We start from the raw sequence: 21886 nt of genomic DNA on the forward strand, positions 1-21886 counted from the left end.
TCCATAGTCTCCATTGGAGACTGAATAATGCATTGTTCCTCATAGGCTAAAGCCTTAGCTAGACCTACATTTTGATCCCAGTCCCAACTCCTTCATAGCTGCTTGACCCTGGATACACCCTATAGCCTCTCTAACCCTCTGTTCCTCTCTGGGAGCTGCCTCACCAGACTGTGGTGAATATGGAATGATATGATCCGTGTAAAGCCCTGAGCAATACTGTCTGAAACCTAGTTACCGCATCATAAATGTTAATTCTCACTAGGAGGCTAATCTCTTTGAGACTTATTTTCCTTCTCTATAAAGTGGGTAATTCCTGTACATGTGCAAAGGTTTGTTGTAAAGAAGCAAATATTAAAATCAAAATAATGTATGTAAAACACTTAGCACAGCGTCTGCCACTTGTTTAGTGCTTCCTAATAGATGCCTTTTATTACTGTCAGTAATAAAACACGGAACAGAAGAAAATTGCAAAGGACCCACACAACTCTGTTGGAAACTTGCCTTGCTTTTCTATTTTCTCACATCTGAGAAAAGATCCCTCTGCTTGCTACCATTTTATCTCCTCAAAAAAAAAAAAATTAAGACTCCCCAAAACCAAAGTAATAGCAAAAACACCTCTCTCCTTACCCCTGTCTCCACCTAACACCTGGGAGTGTTTCTTTCTTTCTTTTTTTTTTAATAATTTTTATTGTGCTTTAAGTGAAAGTTTACAAATCAAGTCAGTCTGTCACATATAAGCTTATATACACCTTACTACATACTCCCATATACTCTCCGCCTAATGAGTCAGCCTGCTCCCTTCTTCCAGTCTGGGAGTGTTTCTTATTCCCCAGCAATTATTGTTTCCTCCCTAAGTTTCCACTTACAACCCTACTCCCATGATTTCAGGACTGTGGTAAGCCTTCTGGTACAACAAAACCTCTACACACACAGAGCTACCTTCCCTCATTGCCCTCATTCCAGGCTCTACAGAAGAAGGGTCATTTGGTACAACTCACTCCCATAGAGTCAGCACAAGGCTCTCAAGCTCAGAAGTAGTTTGAGGCACTGGCCTGGAGGAGATGCTCTCTGGAGAGCACCCTCTCTGAAGTGATGGGAACTAAGAGAGTTCAGCATTCCTACTGCCCTTTAGCAAGAGGATGAAGTTCAGCAAAGAAGGTAAAACCAAAAACAAACAAAAAAGCACACCCAATGCCACTGAGTTGATTTTGACTCATAGCAGCCCCATATACTACGGAGTAGAATTGTGCTCCATATGGTTTTCTTGGCTGTAATCTTAACAGAAGTAGATTGCCAGGCCTTTCTTCTGGGCACTGATGGGTGGGTTTGAACTGCAAAACTTCAGGTTAGTAGTCAAGCACAGACCATTTGTGTCATCCAGGGACCTCCAATGAGACAAATGTTGCTGTTGGGTGCCGTCAAGCTCGTCGCGAATCATAGTGATGCTATATTCAACAGAATGAAACCCTGCCCAGTCCTGTGCCATCACGATTGTTGCTATGTTTGAGCCCATTGCTGCAACCACTGTGTCAATTTATCTTGTTGAGGGTCTTCCTCTTTTTTGCTGAGCCTTTACTTTGCCAAGCATGTCCTTCTCCAGGACTAGTTCCTCCTGATGACATGTCTAAAGCACTTGAGATGAAGTCTTGCCATCTTTGCTTCTAAGGAGCATTCTGGCAGTACTTCTTTCAAGACAGATTTGTTCATTCTTTTAGCAGTCCATGGTATATTCAATATTCTTTGCCAACACCGTAATTCAGATGCATCAATTCTTCTTCAGTCTTCCTTATACATTGTCCAGTTTCCACATGCAGATGAGGTGACTGAAAATACCATGGCTTGGATGAGGCACACCTTAGTCCTCAAAGTGACATCTTTGCTTTTTAATACTTAAAAGGGGTCTTTTGCAGCAGATTTGCCTAATGCATTGTGTCATTTGGTTTCTTGAATGCTGCTTCCATGGGCATTGATTGTGGATCCAAGTAAAATGAAATCCTTGACAACTTCAATCTTTTCTCCATTGGCCATGATGTTGCTTATTGGTCCAATTGTGAGGATTTTTGTTTTCTTTATGTTGAGGCGTAATCCATACTGAAAGCTGTAGTCTTTGATCTTCATCAGTAAGTGCTTTAAGTCCTCTTCACTTTCAGCAAGCAAGGTTGTGTCATCTGCTTGTTAATGAGTCCTCCTCCAATCCTGATGCCCCGTTCTTCTTCATACAGCCCAGCTTCTTGATGATTTGGTCAGCATATAGGTTGAATTAAGTATGGGTGAAAGGATACAACCCTGGTGCACACCTTTACTGATTTTAAACCATGCTGTATCCCCTTGTTCTGTTTGAAGGACTGCCTTTTGGTCTATGTACAAGTTCCTTGTGAGCACAATTAAGTGTTCTGGAATTTCCATTCTTTGCAATGTTATCCATAATTTGTTATGATTCACATAGTCAGTAAAACACAGGTTTGGGTAGACATCTTTTTGGTATTCTCCTTTCAGCCAAGATCCATCTGACATCAGCAATGATATCCTTCATTCCATGTCATCTTCTCAATCTGGCTTGAATTTCCAGTAGCTCCCTGTCGATGTACTGAGGCAAACGTTTTTGAATTATCTTCAGCAAAATTTTACTTATGTGTGATATTAATGATATTGTTCAATAATTTTTGCATTTCATTGAATCACCTTTCTTTGGAATGAGAACACATATGGATCTTTTCCAGTAGGTTGGCCAGATAGCTATTTTCCAGACTTCTTGGCATGGACGAGTGAGCGCTTCCAGCATTGTACCCATTTGTTGAAATATCTCAGTTGGTATTCCATCAATTCCTGGAGCCTTGTTTTTCACAAATGCCTTCAGTGCAGCTTGGACTTATTCCTTTGGTACCATTGGTTCTTGATCAATATGCTACCTCCTGAAGTGGTTGAACATTGACCAATTTTTTTTTTTTGGTACAGTGATTCTGTGTATTCCTTCCATCTTCTTTTGATGCTTCCTGCATCATTTAATATTTTATCCACAGAATCTTTCAGAATTGCAAATCAAGGCTTGAATTTTTTTCTTCAGTTCTTTCAGCTTGAGAAATGCCGAGTGTGTTCTTCCCTTTTGGTTTTCTAACTCCAGGTCTTTGCACATTTCATTATAATACTTTACTTTGTCTTCTTGAGCCTTCGCAGTCTTCCGTTCAACTCTTTAACTTCATCATTTCTTCCATTAGCTTTAGCTACTCTACATTCAAGAGCAAGTTTCAGAGCCTCTTCTGACATCCATTTTGGTCTTTTCTTTCTTTCCTGTCTTTTTTAATGACCTTTGGTTTTCTTCATGTATGATGTCCTTTGTGTCATCCTCTGTCATTAAGGCCAACTCTACTTTGAGGAGTCTGCTCTTCCCCAATCTTATTTTGAGTGCTTTCCAACCCGAGGGGCTCATCTTCAGGCACTTTATCAGGCAGTGTTTCACTGTTATTCATAAGGGTTTCACTGGCCAATTTTTTTAGAAGCAGATTGCCATGTCCTTCTTCCTAGTCTTGTCTTAGTCTGAAAGCTCTGCTGAAACCTGTCCATCGTGGGTGATCCTGCTGGTATCTGAAGTACTGGCGACATAGCTTCCAGCATCACAGCAACACAGAAACCACCACAGTACAACAAACTGACAGATGAGAGTGGTGGAATGAGACAAATGGAGGGAGAGATTTCCTCCTTTTATACTCGCTTATGAACCTGGCCCAGGAAGAGTGCAGAGGATTTGCACCCAACAGATCATTGTTGACCCTGAGGGCCACTAGTTGACCAAGTCCTCTTTGAGTCCAACTAATAATATGGTGTTCCATGGGGATTAAGGTCACAGAGGTCATGCAGCTACAGACATTGCACACCCTGGGCTGGGTTTGACAGTTGCCTCCCCTCTTTGCCAGGCTCTACAGAGAGGACAGTCAAGGAGCGAAAGGGCAAGTTGGACTTTCAATGCTGAGATTTTTACCTCCATGTGCCTTGCTTTTGTCTTGTTTCCAGTGGGCTCTCCCCGGAGTCCTGTGAATAAGACCACCTTGACGCTGATCAGCATCACCAGCTGTGTGATTGGCCTTGTGTGCACCTCTCATGTCAGCTGCCCTCTGGTTGTCAAAATCACCTTGCATGTCCCCGAGCACCTGATCGCCGATGGTAAGCCTACCTCTTTGAGATGAGACCACCTTCCCCAAAGAGGAAGGTTTTTTGGTTGGGCAAGAAATAGAGAAGTCAGGGATCACTGTTAGTTATTACTATAACAGGAAACGCACACACACATTAAATAAAAACATAAACCCAAATAAATAAGACTTGGGGGAAAATCAGGATGTCCATACATGAGATAAGTAAGTTAAAAAAAAAAAACACAACTGAACATATCACCTCCTCTATTTTTGTGCCTAATGCCAATTTTGCTTGTTTTGAAATAAGCCCCTGTCTTTGTAGAGAAATGCAGAGCATACTAGCTACAGGTAGGTAGGTGCTGAAGTTCATTTAGCTTTGAGAGGGGAAGAGCTAAGTGGAGTAGTAGAGGTGTTTAAGGATTAGCTATGCTTCAGTTTGGTATGCCCAGGTGGGAAATTCCTAATTGCAGTAACTCGCTCTAAGCCTAGAACTCTGAAGCAATAATTTACTTTCATCCAGGGAGACCCCAATATAATGAGGGAGTAATATAAGTTCTGAGAGTCCCTGAATTATTTAAGCCCTGAGTACCTAATTGACTTGTTAATGTCTGTTCTCTCAGTTGCTGCGAGGCTGAAAACAGGTGGGGACTGTTCCCAGTGTTAGGGGCCTGCTATTTCATGGCAAGCAAAGACAGGCAGCAGGCCCCTGTTCTTGGATGAGAGCCAGTGCCTGGGGCTGGGTCTGATGGAGCCGTGCCACAGCCATCACAGAGCTACTCTGTCCCTGTGTCCCTTAGCAACTCCTGGATGAGACGGGAGGGGGCAAGACAGCAGGGATGATAGGACAGGAGGGCCTAATCCACCTGGCCTCACTGCAGTCCAAATGACGGCTGAGCCTCCATCTGCTGAGCCCTTGCTCTGGAGGTAATCAAGGGCCAGGGCTGGTGGCAGTAACGATCTCCAACTGGGACTAAAGTGCATAATGGCCTTTTCTCCATCTCCAGTGACTTTTGTACATTTGCGTGTTTACACATGGGTGTGATTTCTCTCTCCGCTGCAGGGAGCCGCTTCATCTTGCTGGAGGGGAGCCAGCTGGATGCCAGCGACTGGCTGAACCCTGCCCAAGTGGTGCTCTTCTCTCAGCAGAACTCCAGTGGGCCCTGGGCCATGGATCTCTGTGCCCGGCGGCTCCTGGACCCCTGCGAACACCAATGTGACCCCGAAACTGGTAGGCAGGAGCACCGGGCAGCGGGTAACTGTCAGAGACATCATGCCTCTTGCAATCATTCCCTGAAAACTCAGGCCATCCCACCCAACTATCCCGCTGCCATCGGGAGCCCGCAGCCCACACTGTGCAAGCTGTCAGCATGTGGTTGGGCCGTCGAGCATGTTGGCTTAAAATGTGGGGTCATCTTCTGGCAGATGCCTTGAAAGGATCCTACCTGTAGCCCCAAGCCAGAAAGATCACTTTAGGATGGTCTCCACAGTACATTTGTCATCAGTCGGGGGATATTTAGCTACTGGGGATAGATTTGGAAACCCTGGTGGTGTAATGGTTAAGTGCTACGGCTGCTAAGCAAAGGGTTGGCAGTTCAAATCCACCAGGCACTCCTTGGAAACTCTATGGGGCAGTTCTACTCTGTCCTATAGGGTTGCTATGAGTCGGAATCGACTCGATGGCACTGGGTTACTGGGTGGTGGATAGATTTTTTTATGATTTTAAAATTAATGCATGCTTATTGTAGACAATCTGGAAAGTTTAGGAAAAGCTTAAAGAAGAAAGTGATAACCATCAACAATTCTATCTCTTGGAGATAAATATCTTAAAACTTTAATATCTTCCCCCCAATCTTTTTTCTGTATGTGACTTTTTTTAGAGGCTCGGGAAAGTACTAGATCTAGTAGCGTTTTCCTCCTTTTTTCCACTTAACATTCTATCATGAGAGTTTTCCGGAATCATTAAATAGTCCTCAATAAATAACTTTGATGAACTTTTAGTGTTCCTTGTACGTCTATATCATAACTCATTTAAATGGTCCCCTGTTATTTGACATTTACCAAAAAACTAAACCAGTTGCTGTAGATTTGCTTTAAAATTTTAGTTTTTACAAATGCTATTAAAATGACCATCCTTACATATGAATGCAGGGCCCACTTGAAGTTATTTTCTTTGGATACATTCTTAGAAGAGAGATTACTGGGTCAAAGAGCATGTGCATCTTTAAGCCTCTTGTACTATCAAATGGGGCTGGATCTTCTATGAGTAATGGTCCAGATGCAGGCCCGGTGTGCATTGGAGCGCTGTCATGCTTCCTTGAGCTCCAGCATACCCACAGGTATGGTTCCCTCATTCCAAGCTGCTTTGTACTTTCACTGTAGAAGGGGTTTAGCTACAGTAGTCTTATTAAAGACCCATTTCCAGTAGATTGAGTACCACAGATAGATCCTTCGTAGAAGAAGTTCAATGCCCTAGAGCAAAGGAAGATGATAAAGTAATACCTAAGAACTCCCAGCAAAATATTGATGTACTTGAGGGCTATATATTAGTTTTCTGGGAGCCCTGGTGGTGCAGTGGTTAAGCACTCAGCTGCTAACTGAAAAGTCAGTGGTTCGAACTCACCAGCCACTCTGCGGGAGAAAGATGTGGTAGTCTGCTTCTGTAAAGATTAAAAAAAAAAAAAAAGATTACAGCCTTAGAATTCTATGGGGTGGTTCTGCTCTGTCTTGTAGAGTCCTATGAATTAGAATCGGCTCAGTGGCGATGGGTTTGGTTTTTGGGTTAGTTTCTGAGGGCTGCTATAACAATGTGCTACAAGCTGGATGGCTTATAGCAACAGTTACTGTTGGCAGTTCTGGAGGCTAGAACTCCAAATCAACCTGTCAGAGAGGCCTTGTTCCCTCAGAAGTCTCTAGGAGAAGGTGCTTTCTTGTCTCTACCAGGTTGTGGTGCCCCAGACCTTCCTCAGCATCTTCACATGCTCTCCTTCCTCTGTGTGTCTCTCTGTGTCTCTTTTCTTCTTTTGAAAGGACATGACTCAGATTGACTTAGGATTCATCCTACTCCAGTGTGGCCTCGTGTTAACTGGTAATATCTTAAAAGATCCCGTTTCCCAACAAGCTCATGTTCACAGATACCACGGTTTAGTACCTCAGCATATCTTTTTTGAGGGGACACAATCCAATTCATAACAGGACCAACTTTTCCAACTCTCTGTCATCTATATCCTTTACCACATATCACAGACACACACCCCCACAGACACAGACACACACATATAGACACATACACAAAGACACACAGACACACACACGCATACATACATACATCTTCTTCCAGTACTGTGGTAGAGAGATCTTGCTAAAGATTAAATCTAAGAGATCCAGCCCCTACTTCTATGTAATCCGTTATTACATCTCTCTTGGGAGAAACTGATAAATGCAATGCCTGCAGTTCATCTTCTTATGTCTGAAAGTTGTTTTTACGTGGGCCCATCACAGAGATTCTAGGCCCCCGTATGGAAAAGTACAGCATTTTAAACATCTGTTGTCTAAGACTGTGCTTGCTTGCTGCTTCTCCCACGCTGTCAGGCGAACACCAAACCAAACAGATGGGCTGTACACCATATCCAAAAGCCAGTGTTCTCAGGAGAAAGAAAAAAGCTAATCTCAGAGGTGGGGCCTTGCCATGCTACTGAGCTGGTCTCTGGTCTCCCAATTCTCCAGTGGGTTTGGATTAGAAGGACTTGGGACAATCTCAGTTATTAAACTCATTGCTGAGAGAAGAATGATCTCCAGAGGGTCTTGAATACTTCTACTGGGGTTGAAAAAACAGGACACACCTTTAACTACACGTGGAAAGAGGGGATTGATTTTTTTATGCTGAGAGGGGGTCTTAGAGATAAGCTGAACCAAACCAAAAAATAAATCAACTCAACAGTAATTTTTTTTTTTTTTAATGCCATCGAGTCGATTCTGACTCATGAAGACTGCATGTGCTACAGAGTAGAGCCGCTCCATAGGGTTTTCTTGGTTGAAGTCTTAACAAAAGCAGATCAAGGCCTTTCTTCCGTGTACCACTGGGTGGGCTCGAACCACTGACCTTCAGGTTAGTAGTGGAATGTAAACTGCCTACCTAGCTGGACCTGCCTTCTTATTTTAGATCAATGCTTGAATACGCGAAGATGTGATACGACTTGCCTAAGGTCCCACAGCTACAGAAGACAGAATTTGTATTTTATCCATCATGAAATCAGAGCAGAGGTGGGATTATAAAGGGTTGCTTAATTTCCCCAGACATGTCAGGTCTGACATATTTGTCATTCAAAACTGATTTAAGCAAAAGCCATTACTGAGCATCTCTGTTCCATGTGCCAGAAACTGAGGAAGCTGCTTGTCTATAGTGAAGCTCTCCCATCCACCCTTCAGTCCCTTCCAGATGTGTCATTTCTAATACTAGCTGAAAATGACTTTGGGAAGCCCATCCCTTGCTAGTGGCTTCCCTATAACCGTGAAAACTAATGAATTTCAACCGGAAAGCCATGGAAGGAGACTAAAATAAAAACACAAACCCCACAACAGAACTAAGGTGCAACATCTTCATTTTGGATAGCAACTGAGAAAGAATGCTGCAAAGGCTTTTATTTTCATTAATGCTGGAATTGGAAAGCCCCCCTCCTCCCCACCACCCTGCTCCTTTCTACACATGGGATGATGTGGTCATCCCACACACTCATCAGTAAGAAACTTTATCGCCTCCCACACTCCATCCTAGAGCGTTTCTCCAAAGAGCTGAGTGTGGGAATTGGCTGAAAGTCAAGTCGACGTTATTTTTGCAATTCTCCAGCTAGCTTACTTGAAAGTGTCAGAGTGTTGGGACATGTGCTTTCCCAGCCATGCTGAGGGGTCTGCCCATATGGATATGTGGAGCTGTGCAAGTACACGTGTATACTATCTCACACACACACAAACACTCACACTCACTCACTCACAGATGTTCAGTCACTGAAAAGGAGCAGCCTCTGGTGCCTGGAGCTCTCCTCAGGAATCCTTCCAAAGAGTGTCCCAAAGCTGAGCACGTGTCTATCCATCACCTGCACAGTGGTTCCGAATACCAGGTGTGGTAGGCCATATAAGGCACTCCCAAAGATGTGCACATCCATGGCAAAAGTGAATTAAGCTGGTACCACTCATCTGTTAGTTTGTTATACTGTGGTGGCTTACATGTTACTGTGATGCTGGAAACTATGCCACCACTATTTCAAGTACCAGCAGGGTCACCCATAGTGGACAGGTTTCAACAGAGCTTCCAGACTAAGGAAGAAGGACCTGGCAGTCTACTTTAACAACAACAAAAAAAATTGGCCAGCAACAACCTTATGAATAACAGTGGAACATTGTCTTATCGATATAGTGCCGGAAGATGAGCCCCTCAGGTTGGAAGACACTCAAAATATGTTGGGAATTGCTGTCTACTCAAAGGACCAGGCAGTATTTCATTCTGTTGTTTGTAGGGTTGCTGTGAGTTGGAACTGACTTGATGACACCTAACAACAACAACAACACAATCAACTGACCTTAAAAATGATAACAAGTAACCCAGTTGCCATCCAGTTGATGCCGACTCATGACAACCCCCTGTGTGTCAGAGTAAGACTGTGGTCCATAGGGACGTCAGTGGATGACTTTTCAGAAGTAGATCAACGGGGCTTTCTTCCAAGATGCCCCTGAGTGGACTCAAACCTCCAACCTTTCAGTTAGCAGCCGAGCGCATGAACCGTTTGCACTGGCGATGTAATCGCAAGCCTCCATAAAAGTGGGAGTGGCAGAACAGGAAGTCAGAATGATGTGATATGAGAAAGACTCTACCTGCCATTGCAGCTTTGAAGATGGAGGGAGGGGACCACGAGTCAAGGAATGTGGGCATCCTCCAGAAGCTGAAGAAGGCAAGAATACAGACTCTTCCCTACAGCCTCCAGAAAGCCTCCTTGATTTTAGCCCAGTAAGGCCTTCTGACCTACAGAGCCATAAGATAATAAACTTACGTTGTTTTAAGCCACTAAGTTTGTGGTAATTTGCTACAGTAGCAACAGGAAACGAATACACTGGGACAGAACAAGGAGAGAACAAATGAGCATTGTTGTGCTCCCTCTTCATGTCCTCCCATCCCAATGTATAGAGGATGGCTACATGGACCTTCTCAAGATGTGTCAGGAATCTGGGTAAGGACTGGGGCTGGAGGAAGCTTGCTCATCTGTTTTCTGTTCTAGCCTCCCACTGCATTTACATTCTAGCAAAATATTATTCGGGAGGGATATAATGTACTTAAAGCTCTTAGCCCAATGCCTGGCATATAGTAAACACTAGCAGGTGTTACATGTTACTGTAATCATCAAGGTCCATAAATTTCCTGATCTGACTTTGGGTCTGCCTGATAAATGCAGGCCCATATCCCAAGGGCTGTCAGCCATCCCCCAATTCCTGCTGAGTACAGCTTGACCTGTTACAGTGTCTCTCCTTTAAGAAGAGCTGTTCTAGCAGTCCTCACTTTTGACAGGTGTGTCCCTGATTTTTTGGTGACTCAGGATGACTGTGGGTTAGATTCCCAGGTTATCCAACTAACACTTCATTAAACATTGTTTTCCATTTCCACACCTGCCCTTTCAGGTGGGGTAACCAGTGAGAAACGTGTGGAAAAAGTGGTTTGCAGCAAAAATAATCATAGGTCGCGTTTATCGCATTGGGCAAATCTGCTGCAAAAGACCTCTTTAAAGTGTTAAAAAGCAAAGATGTCAGTGTGAGGACTAATGCACCTGACCTGACCTGAGCCACAGTATTTTCAATAGCCTCATATGCATGTGAAAACTGAATAATGAATAAGGAAAAATCTGTCTTGGAAGAAGCACAGCAAGAATGCTTCTTAGAGGCACGAATGGTGAGACTTCATCTCACATACTTTGGACATGTTATCAGGAGGGACCAGTCCCTGAAGAAGGACATCTTACATGCTTGGTAAAGTAGAGGGTCAGCGAAAAAGAGGACGACCCTCAACGAGATGTATTGATACAGTGGCTGCAACATTGAGCTTAAACATAGCAACAATTGTGAGGATGGCGCAGGACCTGACAGTGTTTTGTTCTGTTGTGCATAGGGTCACTATGAATTGGAACCAACTCGATAGCACCTAACAGCAAAGCATTTATTGAGAGCTCACTGTGTCAAGCACTGCATTTTATTTAAATTATGTAATTGAGTTTTCACAGCAATGCTATGAAGTAGATGGTATCTTTATCTTCATTTTACAGAGATGTTAAGTAACTTGCCCATAGTCACTAGCCTTGTTAACAGCTGAGCCAGACTTCAAATCCAGGCTGCCTGACTCCATCTTCACATTCATGATCACTATGCCATCCTGCCTCCCCACTGCTCATGCTTCAGGACACCCCAGAAGGATTAGAATTGTTCCCCTTCTGAGTAGCTGCAGCTGAGCACTAGCCCTCAGATGAAGCCCTTTGCTAACTTACATGCTGACATTCTCTTCCAGACCCTCCAAGGTTTGCATCCCACAGGCCTGTGTCTGGCCAAGTTGGGCTAACGGCAAAGCACTAAGGTTACATGGCCTAGTGCCCTGGCTGTATCAAGCCAGAAGTTCATTTTCCTGGGATTTCTAAGGTTCTTTGTTGTGGTTATTTGTTTTATTTTGTTTTGTTTCTGATGGAAACAAACTACCTGGTTTTAAGTCTCAGCGACTTTTCTCTCCACTCAATTCCTGGCCTCTGTTCTGCCACATGGGCAGCTGTGAAGGCTTCACACCCCAGCTTTATTTCTCATCATCTATCTGTCCTGGGCACAGACCCTGATCACCCTTTACAAGATAGGTAGCTTTTGTCTGTCCGTGAGGAGCACAGCCTTCCAAGCTGAATCAAGCTTTAATCTCCATTCAAGATGTTCGCTGAAGTCCCTTCTGTCCCAGGTCTTTCCATAGGCCAGACCCAACCATATAGAAATGTGTAAAACCTGGCGAGGGGGACTGGAGCAGGTTTCCAGACTCAAGCCAGCCCACCTCCTCTTGGTTTGCTGTGAACCACTGCCTCTCTGTAGCCTTCCCTAATTTTTGAACCTAATTTGGCCAGATAGGAAACCCTGGTGGCATAGGGGTTAAGTGCTACAGCTGCTGACCAAAAGGTTGGTGGTTCAGATCCACCAGGCGCTCCTTGGAAACTCTATGGGGCAGTTCTACTCTGTCCTATAGGGTTGCTATGAGTCAGAATCAAGTCCATAGTAACGGGTTTGGTTTGGTTTTGGCGGGATAGCTCAGCCCCCATTTTGTTCTTGCTACTTGGATTGCCCACTCATTCCAAACTCACTTTTCTGTCTCCATTTAAGTGTTTTCCTTCAGGGTGTGTTTTTGGCATGTTTCCTGCTATCTCCCCTCCCAAAGTTGGGTGGACTGTTTGACCCTGAGCCTGCCTCTTGCCTGATGTCTCCACAGGGGAAGGAGACCAGGTAATTAGACACTCTCTGAGTGCAGATGTCTTACAAAGATTTCCCTTTTAGACAAAGCACACCCAATTCCATTTAATAAAAGTCAGTTGCTATTTGTAGGACAGAGGTGATTTAGGGCTTTTGAGCTGGATCTGCATTTACCTCATGAAGAACTGATGGTGAGCGCATCATACCTGAAGAGCCCTAGCTTCGTGGCCTTTCATTAATCCTTGATTGAGATTTGTGTCTCAGTCCTTCATCTGTAGAATGGGAAATGACGGAAAGCACAGCCCATCATACAAAGTAACTGAGGCATTTGTCCTTGGGGTAAAAAATAAGTGTAGCAAGCTACAGGCCCTGTACCAGTCACACTTTGGTGTGATTCTACTCTTGGACAGTGCGTACTGCCTCTGATTGCCTCTTGCAGGCTCCCTCTATCCCGGCTGGGCACTTCTCTGTGGCCATGACACGTCTCTCCACTGGATTCCTATGTACATCACCACGGAGCCGGCGCGTCATGTGTTCCCCACCATCTGTCACAGCAGATGCAGAGCCTGTAACACTTCTAGCTTAGGAGGGCATCCAACACCCTTGTGGGGTCTTTAAAATTCACAGCTAACAGTTAGAGCCTGTGCTTGCATGAAACCCCTCTTAAAGTCAAGATTTAGCAGTTGGTTACCATAGCAACTTTCCTCATCATGTCCACTGGTTTTGAGGAGGGATACAGAAGAGGGAAGTTTGGTGGGTTCTGGAAATGAGGTTTACATGAGAGGCAGATTTTGGATATCTTCAAACTCTAGCCTGGTATGTTTTAAAATTTCTGTGTTTTTCTGACTTTGGGCTGCATATCCATGATATGGAGAAAAGCTTTATCTGTTGCTGTGGTGTGTCCCCACATAGTAATGAATGATGGAAGCCTCATAAGGAGATATTGCCTATGAAGGCAATTTGAGAAAGGTAAATGCGCTATACAAATCATAGATATTGCCATCATTAGCAAAATAAGGCTCTGCTTGAGTTGTTCCTGAATTTATTTTTACATGTTTTAAGGTAACTAGATATCAAATGTAGAAGACTCCCTTTTTTGTTAGTCCCTAATTCTAGGCTAGGTGTCCAGCCAAGGCAATTCTAAGAGTCAGAGTGATGGGCTTGGCACCCTCCCAAGATGACTTCCTGTTTTTTACTTTCGTACTGAAATATCCACAAGGACAATCAAAAGAGGATCTTTCACTAAGGGAGAGGTATATCTGTGCCCGTTAATTGGCTTAGCTATCTGCTTCTTGAGGGTGCAGGAGTATCTGTGAATTCAGGGCAAGCCCTTTAAGTAATTAATTTCTTTTTCATTTCACAAGTATTTATTGAAGCCCTATTCATATGGGGACGAGTCCCTAGGTGGCACAAATGGTTGGGCACTCAACTAGTAGCTGAAAGAGTGGTAGTTTGAACTCACCCAGAGGTATCTTGGAAGACAGGCCTGGCAATCTGTCCAAAAGGTCACAGACTTGAAAATCCTATGGAGCAGCTCTACTCTGCACACATGAGGTCATCACAAGTTGGAATCAACTTGATGACACCTAACAGCAACATTCATATGTGGTGGGCAATGGTGGTTCAGTGATAAAATTCTTACCTTTCATGTGGGAGACCCGGATTCTATTCCCGGCCAGGGCACTTGATACACAGCCACCACCTGTCCCACAGTGGAGGCTTGAGTGTTGCTGTGATGGTAAACAGGTTTCAGTGGAGCTTCTAGACAGAGACAGACTAGGAAAAAAGGCCTGGCGATCTACTTCTAAAAATCAACTGATGAAAACCATATGGATCACAATAGACCAATCCCATTGTACATGGGGTCACCACGAGTCAGGGGCCGACTAGATAGCAGCTAACAACAATTTATAAGGGGGGAAAGCGACATTGTTCCTGCCCTTGTGTATTTTAATCTAGTGTCCATGCTTTCTTTGGAACCAAAAAAGTATACAGCCAGGCTCCTAGTACTTCTCTCCTTTGCCCTCGCTGGTACTTGCTTTCTTTATCTTTACTTCTATCAGAAAAACAGTCTTAATCCACATGCCTTATTATCAACTACCTAATTTCAAAAAAAAAAAAAAAAATTTTTTTTTTTAATTTCAAGCTGTGTTTTTGTATATTTGACTCATAGCTCTCTGACCATTTTCAGATATAGTTCAGTACCACTGAAGCCAGTAACTTTTAGTCCATTGTGGATCTAGCTCATGTGGAAGACTGTCTTTGCCATACAGGAAACCAAGTGCTGATCTAATACTCTCTGTGGACCCTTCACAAACCAAGAAGTTACTCATTTTCATTCTACTCACTTTCACATTGAGCTGGACAGGCGTCAGGGCAGAGAATGAGGGTCACCTGGTATTGGGGACCGGATGGGTAGTAGCTTATGATTCAGTCTTGAAATGAATGGTTGAACTAAGATCCTAACAAAAACCACTTTTCTCAGATCCTGTGTCAAGCCCTTCTCCCTTAAATGTGAGTCCTGTTCACTTGATTTTTATTGGGTTTTTATCTTTGGAAAAAGAAAATCACACTCAAAGCTATTGTCCTATTTTTATATCCATTTAACCATCTATTTCTTAGGAGATAAAGAAAACTATCTACCCATTGTCTCCTTAGGACAAATTTACAAATTTCGGAAAGTCATACCTTGTTCTTTCACCAGTTAAAAATTAAATAACCAGCCAGCAAAAGAGTAAAAACTAGTGCTTTGGTGGAAGTGGTCTCAGTATTGTGGGGATACAGACCACGTATAAGGAATTACTAGTATAAGACAGCAGCAACTATTTTTTTTAAGATCAGTATTAAGTAGAGCAATGATTCTTAATTGTTTGGTGGTCTCGGATTTGTTTGTACACCAGATGGATGTTAGGGAATCCTGCCTTGGGAAAATGCACATACACCCATGTACAGTTTAGCACACAATTTCTGAGGGTTCATGGACCTCTTTGTGTATCGAAGGAGTAACTAGTGATAATAAAGCATAGTAATATCTTAAACAAATAGAATTGTAGGTGATCCTTCTATTTGCCAGCTCAAGATAGCCATTTTTACTTAAAAACTAAAACTTACAGTTCCTATAAAACAATAGTAGGTATAGGTGGCCTCCTCTAAATATAGTAGTTATTCTGTAGGGAACAAAAAAGACCTTTGGAGTCAGATAGACACAGGTTCAAATCCTAACTCTGCCACTTACAAGCTGTTGACTAATCAGTAAACTTTTGCAAGCCTCAGTTTCCCCTATCAGCATAAAGCAGCTAATAATACTTGTTCTTCAAGATTCTTAGACATAGTTGATGAATTAACTCACTTGCACAGTCTTTGAACATTTATTGATCACCTGGTATGTGCCTTGGGGCGTATTGAGTAGTGTGGAAATCAAGATGAAAAAGAGTGTGCCTTCCTTCAAAGAGTTCTTGATCTTTGTGTTTACAGGTCACACATAGTAGGTGCTTTGTAAATGTGAGATTCCTCTACCAGTGAATATCATCACCTGATTGAAAATGGAGGTTGTTGGGTGTGTTCATTCAGGTGGGCAGCGGAGAGAGGAATATATGACATAATGGGACTTATTGTCCCATTTGTGCCTCCGTTAGTAACAGTGTCTCATCATTTCATATAAATTTTCTCAAACACAGACATGTTAATCAATCCATTCATGTTTCTCTTTCTTCCTTCTTACCCTGTTCCTAAGGGGAATGCCTCTGCTACGAAGGTTACATGAAGGACCCAGTACACAAGCACCTCTGCATTCGCAATGAATGGGGGACAAACCAGGGGTAAGTGGGGTAATGGCCAGTTAGCTGGTTCCCAAGATATCACTGCTCCCTTGCACAGACATGATGTGGAGCAACTGCGTGTAGAGGAATAAAACTAAAGGGGTGGTGATATTCTGAACAGTGGATGGGTATAAATGTCATCGTGCATTTCTATATTTATACCATTCCAATGACGTCCATATCATCTTTTTCTCCATTTACGAGTCAAGAGATGATGCCTCTGACTCGCAGCCCTGCAGCCTCCAGCTGGGATCTGAAAATCAAGCTGTCCCTCTCTTCTTTTTCACACCACTGCCAGCCATGAGGATTCCACAGGCAGAACTTAACTGATGATTTTGTTGGAGACACGCGAAGGCACACAGACTCCATTGTAGCTCTTCCAGAGCTCAACAAACTTTGCGAGACTGACATGAGTAGAAACTTGTTTCCACCAACACTGTCGGCAGGGGTGAAATGCCAAAGCACAGGGAGTACTCTATATTGAGTAAGATAGTATTTTTGTTTGATGGCCAATTACCATATTTGTGTAAAACCTTTACTTCCTCTCAGGATACATGTGATAAGGATAGAAGTAGTTCCCTCCTTTGTTGCTTTTTTAAAGCAACTTTCCACTTTGTTTTGGATGCTGAGTGCTTGCCTTCTGCATTGGCTGGACCATGGAGGGGGTAGGAGGAGGAAGAATTAATAAATGCTAACTAGTAATAACAATCAATGGAACAAGGACAACTAGAAAGAAATCAGAGCAAAAGACATCTGGGAGTGATTGACTGGACTGCAAATTAGATATGTGTTTGCAGTCTGACAAGGTGGAAAAAAAGAAACCAGTGTAATTTCGGTCATATTCATGGAGGAATCACATCCATGAGGTGGATAATGAGCCCCTTTTGTATGATTCTGGTGAAACTAAGCCTAGAATATTGAATATAGTCCTGGTGTCCTCGAAGTAATAAATATGGAGACAAATGGGTCAGAGTTTGGAGAAGAGCAATAAAAATGATTGAAGAGCACAAGGGAGTGATTTATGAGGAAGGGATAGAAGAACTCAACTCTGAGAGCTTGGCCAGCGGATGACTAAGTCAAGGCATGATAGATGCCCACAGACGTTAGAAGAGGGCAAATGTACTGGAACGGGTTGAAGTTGAGGGATAAGGACAGGAGAGAACGAAGTTAGGGAAAGGAAACCTGAGTCACAGGTCAGAAAGCTTGGGAAAGTCAAAATGCCATGAACTTTTTCTGTTAGTGAAAATGAAGGATTGCTCAGTTTTGACTGAATTTGAGATTATATCAGAAAGAACTCGACAAAATTTAGAGAAAGGTGTTTGTAGAAGGGTGAATACCTATGAGTGGACTGGTTATTGAAAGACTGGTGAGAAGGGCAGGAGACGTGGCTAGTAGATGTCAAGAGGGATATAAATAAAGAGGGCCGCTCACTATTTAAAGCAGGTTAGTCCTTTGCCTTTTTTAATGCCCAGAAATGCTTGCATAGTTGCTAGAGAGAAAGAATTTCAGCTTATGTAATGGCCTTGCTGAGAATTTCAGTTGACTGCGATTCTTATGGAGTAGAGTATTGTAGAGGGTGAAGGATAAAACACCTCACTATCTCTTATCCCTCAAACTTGCTGCTGAAGAAAAACAACTAGAAAACAGCATTTCACTTTTTGCCCTGAATGATCCAGTGATTGGATTTGGTGGTTAATGGCTCAAGCCTCCACATCTCTTGCCTTGTAGACAGATCATGTGAGGATGGGCCTGACTTCCCTTGATAATTGCACAAGGCTTTGTCATTCCCTCTGGCTGTGTGTAGAGACAGTCTTAGGATGTAGACAAGAGCCTCAAGGGAAATGGTGGAGGCCCTGGCATTGGTGTCATTTAAAACAAGACAAGCTAAAGCACTGAGTTACAGACTGACAGGAACATTAGCCCCAGGAAATAGACAAGGAGACCTAATCTGTCATTTCCATCTATAATTTCCATTGTTCCCTGATCATCACTGTCTACAGGGTCTCATTTTGGGCACTAATAAAATAATGGAGCAACTGTTAGGACGAGGGAGAAAGTGACTATCTTGAGGATAATGGAGTCAGGAGTGAAAAGCAGCATGAGTTTATATGTATATTTAAAAAACTACCAAATGACTGCATTTCCCTCATAAAATGACAAGATAAACGAAAAGTAGAAGATGCCATACATCTTGATGTAAATCAGGGATCTGATGCCACGTTTCTTTAAATGATTCACACAAACTTAATCAGCATGGGTTTGACTGTGAAGACTGTCACTTGAATTGAAAACTGCCTGACAGATTCCCAACTGATGATACGTATTGGGGTATTATTGAAAAATCAACGGTAGGTCTGGTTTTCCTGAATATTTTATTTAATGTTCCAGAAGGTGGAGGTAAGTAACACACGTGCTGGTATTTATGTTTTTCACTTAACATTCTGTATTGCGTATGTGTAAACAGTGGACCATTCTTTTGGAACAGAACCAAATCCTAGGCCAATGATAGTTAAAACCAATTCTTTTGTGAAAAATCTAGGTTAATGTATCAGGGGAAAAGTAGCAATAAGCGTTTGTGACTTTCAAACCAGGAAGAAAATTGATCAAGGGCACTGGTATAAAGAGTTACAAATGGATGATTCTGTGAGGCAGAGGATTTAGGCTGGGTAACTCTATCCAGCCTTTGTCTTGCTCTCCACATTACTGGACCTTTTATTCCTGTTTTTCGTAGAAGTAACCCAGCTTGTTTATAGGAACCTTCTCTCTACTGCATTCCAGCATTTATTCTCCTACTCGTTCATGTTTTCCACAGATATTCTTTTCATTACCTATTGTGGGTCAGGCTGTGCTAGATTACTTCTTCTCATCTACTTTACGAGAAGATGTGGTTTCTGGTCTGGAAGAACTAGTAGTCTAGATAGGTAGGTGGGCACGTAACATACAATGGAAATTAATTCTAAGACATATTGAAATAAAGGATTATAGTGGACGAAGTGACTTACATGAGAACATAAGGAAGAGTTTCACCGAAGTTACATTTTGAGCTGTTCTATCTGATAGGTAACAAAGGTAATTCTAAGCAAAGGGAACAACATGGGTGAAGGCATTATACTAGATTCCTGAGGCTGCCATAACAGATGACCATAAACTGGCTGACTTAGAACCACAGAAATTTATTTGCTCAGAGTTCTAGAGGACAGAAGTTAGAAATAAAAATGTCAGTAGGGTGGGCTCCTTCTGGAAGCTCTGAAAGAGAATCTCTTCCATGCCTCTCTCATAGGTTCTGGGGGCTACTGGCAATCCTTGGCATTCCTTGAATTGTAGATGCATCTCTCCAGTCTCTGCCACCATCTTGACATCATCTTCTCTGTGTGTCTTCTCCCCTTCTCTTCTCCAGGACAATCTCATCTCAAGATCCTTAATTACGTTTGCTAAGACTTTTTTTTTCCCCCCCAGATAAGGTTCCAGTCACTGGTTCCAAGTGGACATATCATTTAGGGGACTATTATTCAACCCACTATTGGCACGGAAACAAAGAAACATGGGTTTTTTCCAGGAATAGCAAATAAATAGGTTAATATAGCTTTAAGGATTCAGTTTACAGTGACAGGAGAGGAGTTGGTAAGTGGGCAAGGACTAGATCTCCAAAGGTCTTGTTTGCTAAGGGTTTGGTCATAAAGCCCCACGTATACTATGAAGTTCCAAGGTGTCCGTATGCTTGATGGGGTATCTTCTCACTTGTTAGGTGCCTGCGAGTTGTTTTTGACTCATAGAGACCCTGTGTGACTGTGGAACTGCCTCAGAGGCTTTTCTAGGCTGTAATCTCTACGGGAGCAGATCTCTAGGTCTTTCTCCCACAGAGCTGCTGGGTGAGTTCAAACTGCCAACCTTTCAGTTAGTAGCTGATCACTCTTATCTCCTTACTACACGTTATTTTTCTGGCCCCTTTCTAATAAATCAAAACAAACCTAAACAAAAAAAAACAGAAGTAAAATCTCTTGGTACTATCTAGCTTTTTACTTACTTTGATTCTCCAGGACCCTGGTGACGCAATGGTTGAGAGCTCAGCTGCTAACCAAAAAAGTCAGCAGTTCGAATCCACCAACTGCTCCATGGGAACCCTATGGGACAGTTCTCTGCCCTATAGGGTCACTGTGTGTTGGAATTAACTTGTGGCAACCGATCTGGTTTTTTGTTTGTTTTTGGTTTGAGTCTCCAAACAAAAATTATTCCTGAATTTATCCTGTAGATAAGAATATTTAAGACCAAACAACAAAGAATGACAGAGAATTGGAAACCATACCTACAAGGAATGCAAATCAAGGGGATCAGGGTCATTTCTTGGTGACTCCATTTCTACCAACAGTGCCCAAGGAGAAGCCAGGCAGGTTGAGACATCGCTTCATTGATTGGAGTGGTGAAGCTGGTTGCCCCAGCTCACTTAGGTGATGGGTTCCAGATGGCAGATGGTGAAATCATTGAACTCATTACACAACAAGGTCCTATTCACTAAAAGTAAAAATAGCTTCAAAAAGATTTAAACAAAGTCGTGGATGACAGATTTCTAATGTGTTATTAAAAGAACATGGGATATTTGAGGTTACAGCCCCGGTCTTTGAGGTTGGCAACAAAATCAATCATCTCCTGCCACAACACAACCCGTGGCACGGTTGCCAAACAAAGTACCAAGGGTGAAAGGTTGTACCCCAGCGCGTGGGTTTACCATGTCTTCTGTCTACCTTCCGGGTGGCTGCAGCGACACAGCCAGAGACTGTTAGAGTCAGCATTTGCTACTTGTTTGCTAGGACAATAAGGACAAATTGAAAATTTTCAGATGAGAAATGAAGATAATAAATGAAAGTAGAGGAGGCAAGAGAGATTGGTTTACATGAAAATATTAGAAAAAGAAAAGAAACAAATTTATTTAGCTACTTTGGAGATTACTCAGAAAGCCTATAATAATGTTTTTTGTTAAATTAAAAATGTACCCAAGGGCCCCTAGATACATTTTCAGAACACCACAATTAAATTAAATCCATGCATTTGTAGATTCCTGGTAAATAATATTCTTATTTCTCATTCTGGTATCTCAGCTACAGAGGGCAATACCAAGGGGATTCCTCACTAGAGAAGTATAAAAAGCCTCTAGATTTCAATGCTGAAGGATGGTGATAGAGTGATAATTCAGGAGATGGAAAGAAATCTGCTGTGGAAAATGAACAGGTGCTTACGCCAAAGCTTTCGAAGCTGTTGTCAGGAATGGCCCTGCTCCTCAGAATACCTCTTCCTTTCACTGCCTACTCAGGAGGAGACACGCTTACCATTGCATATCCAGATAGCCACACACGTGTACATAACCCCTTACACACACACACACACACACATACAAACTTGCAGACACGCTCACATTCACTCATAACCACCCAGGCTGCTTTAATATGACCTTTCCATTATCTTAGGTGCTAAATGTTT

At 42.8% G+C, this 21886-nt stretch overlaps 1 protein-coding gene across 2 annotated transcripts in view; it reads left to right on the forward strand.

The window, feature by feature from the left end:
- The window catches only part of ASTN1 (astrotactin 1), a 388929-nt gene that overhangs the window by 179011 nt on the left and 188032 nt on the right, over positions 1-21886 (forward strand). The window contains exons 6-8 of one of the 2 annotated variants that reach the window (XM_064276603.1): positions 4009-4158; positions 5188-5379; positions 16330-16414. In XM_064276603.1, coding sequence (XP_064132673.1) covers positions 4009-4158; positions 5188-5379; positions 16330-16414 — 427 coding nt within the window. The remainder of the gene's footprint in view (positions 1-4008; positions 4159-5187; positions 5380-16329; positions 16415-21886) is intronic. The other variant, XM_003410879.4, reaches the window with a different exon arrangement.

The sequence above is a fragment of the Loxodonta africana genome, chromosome 25 (assembly GCF_030014295.1).
Source record: "Loxodonta africana isolate mLoxAfr1 chromosome 25, mLoxAfr1.hap2, whole genome shotgun sequence".
NCBI lineage: Eukaryota > Metazoa > Chordata > Mammalia > Proboscidea > Elephantidae > Loxodonta > Loxodonta africana.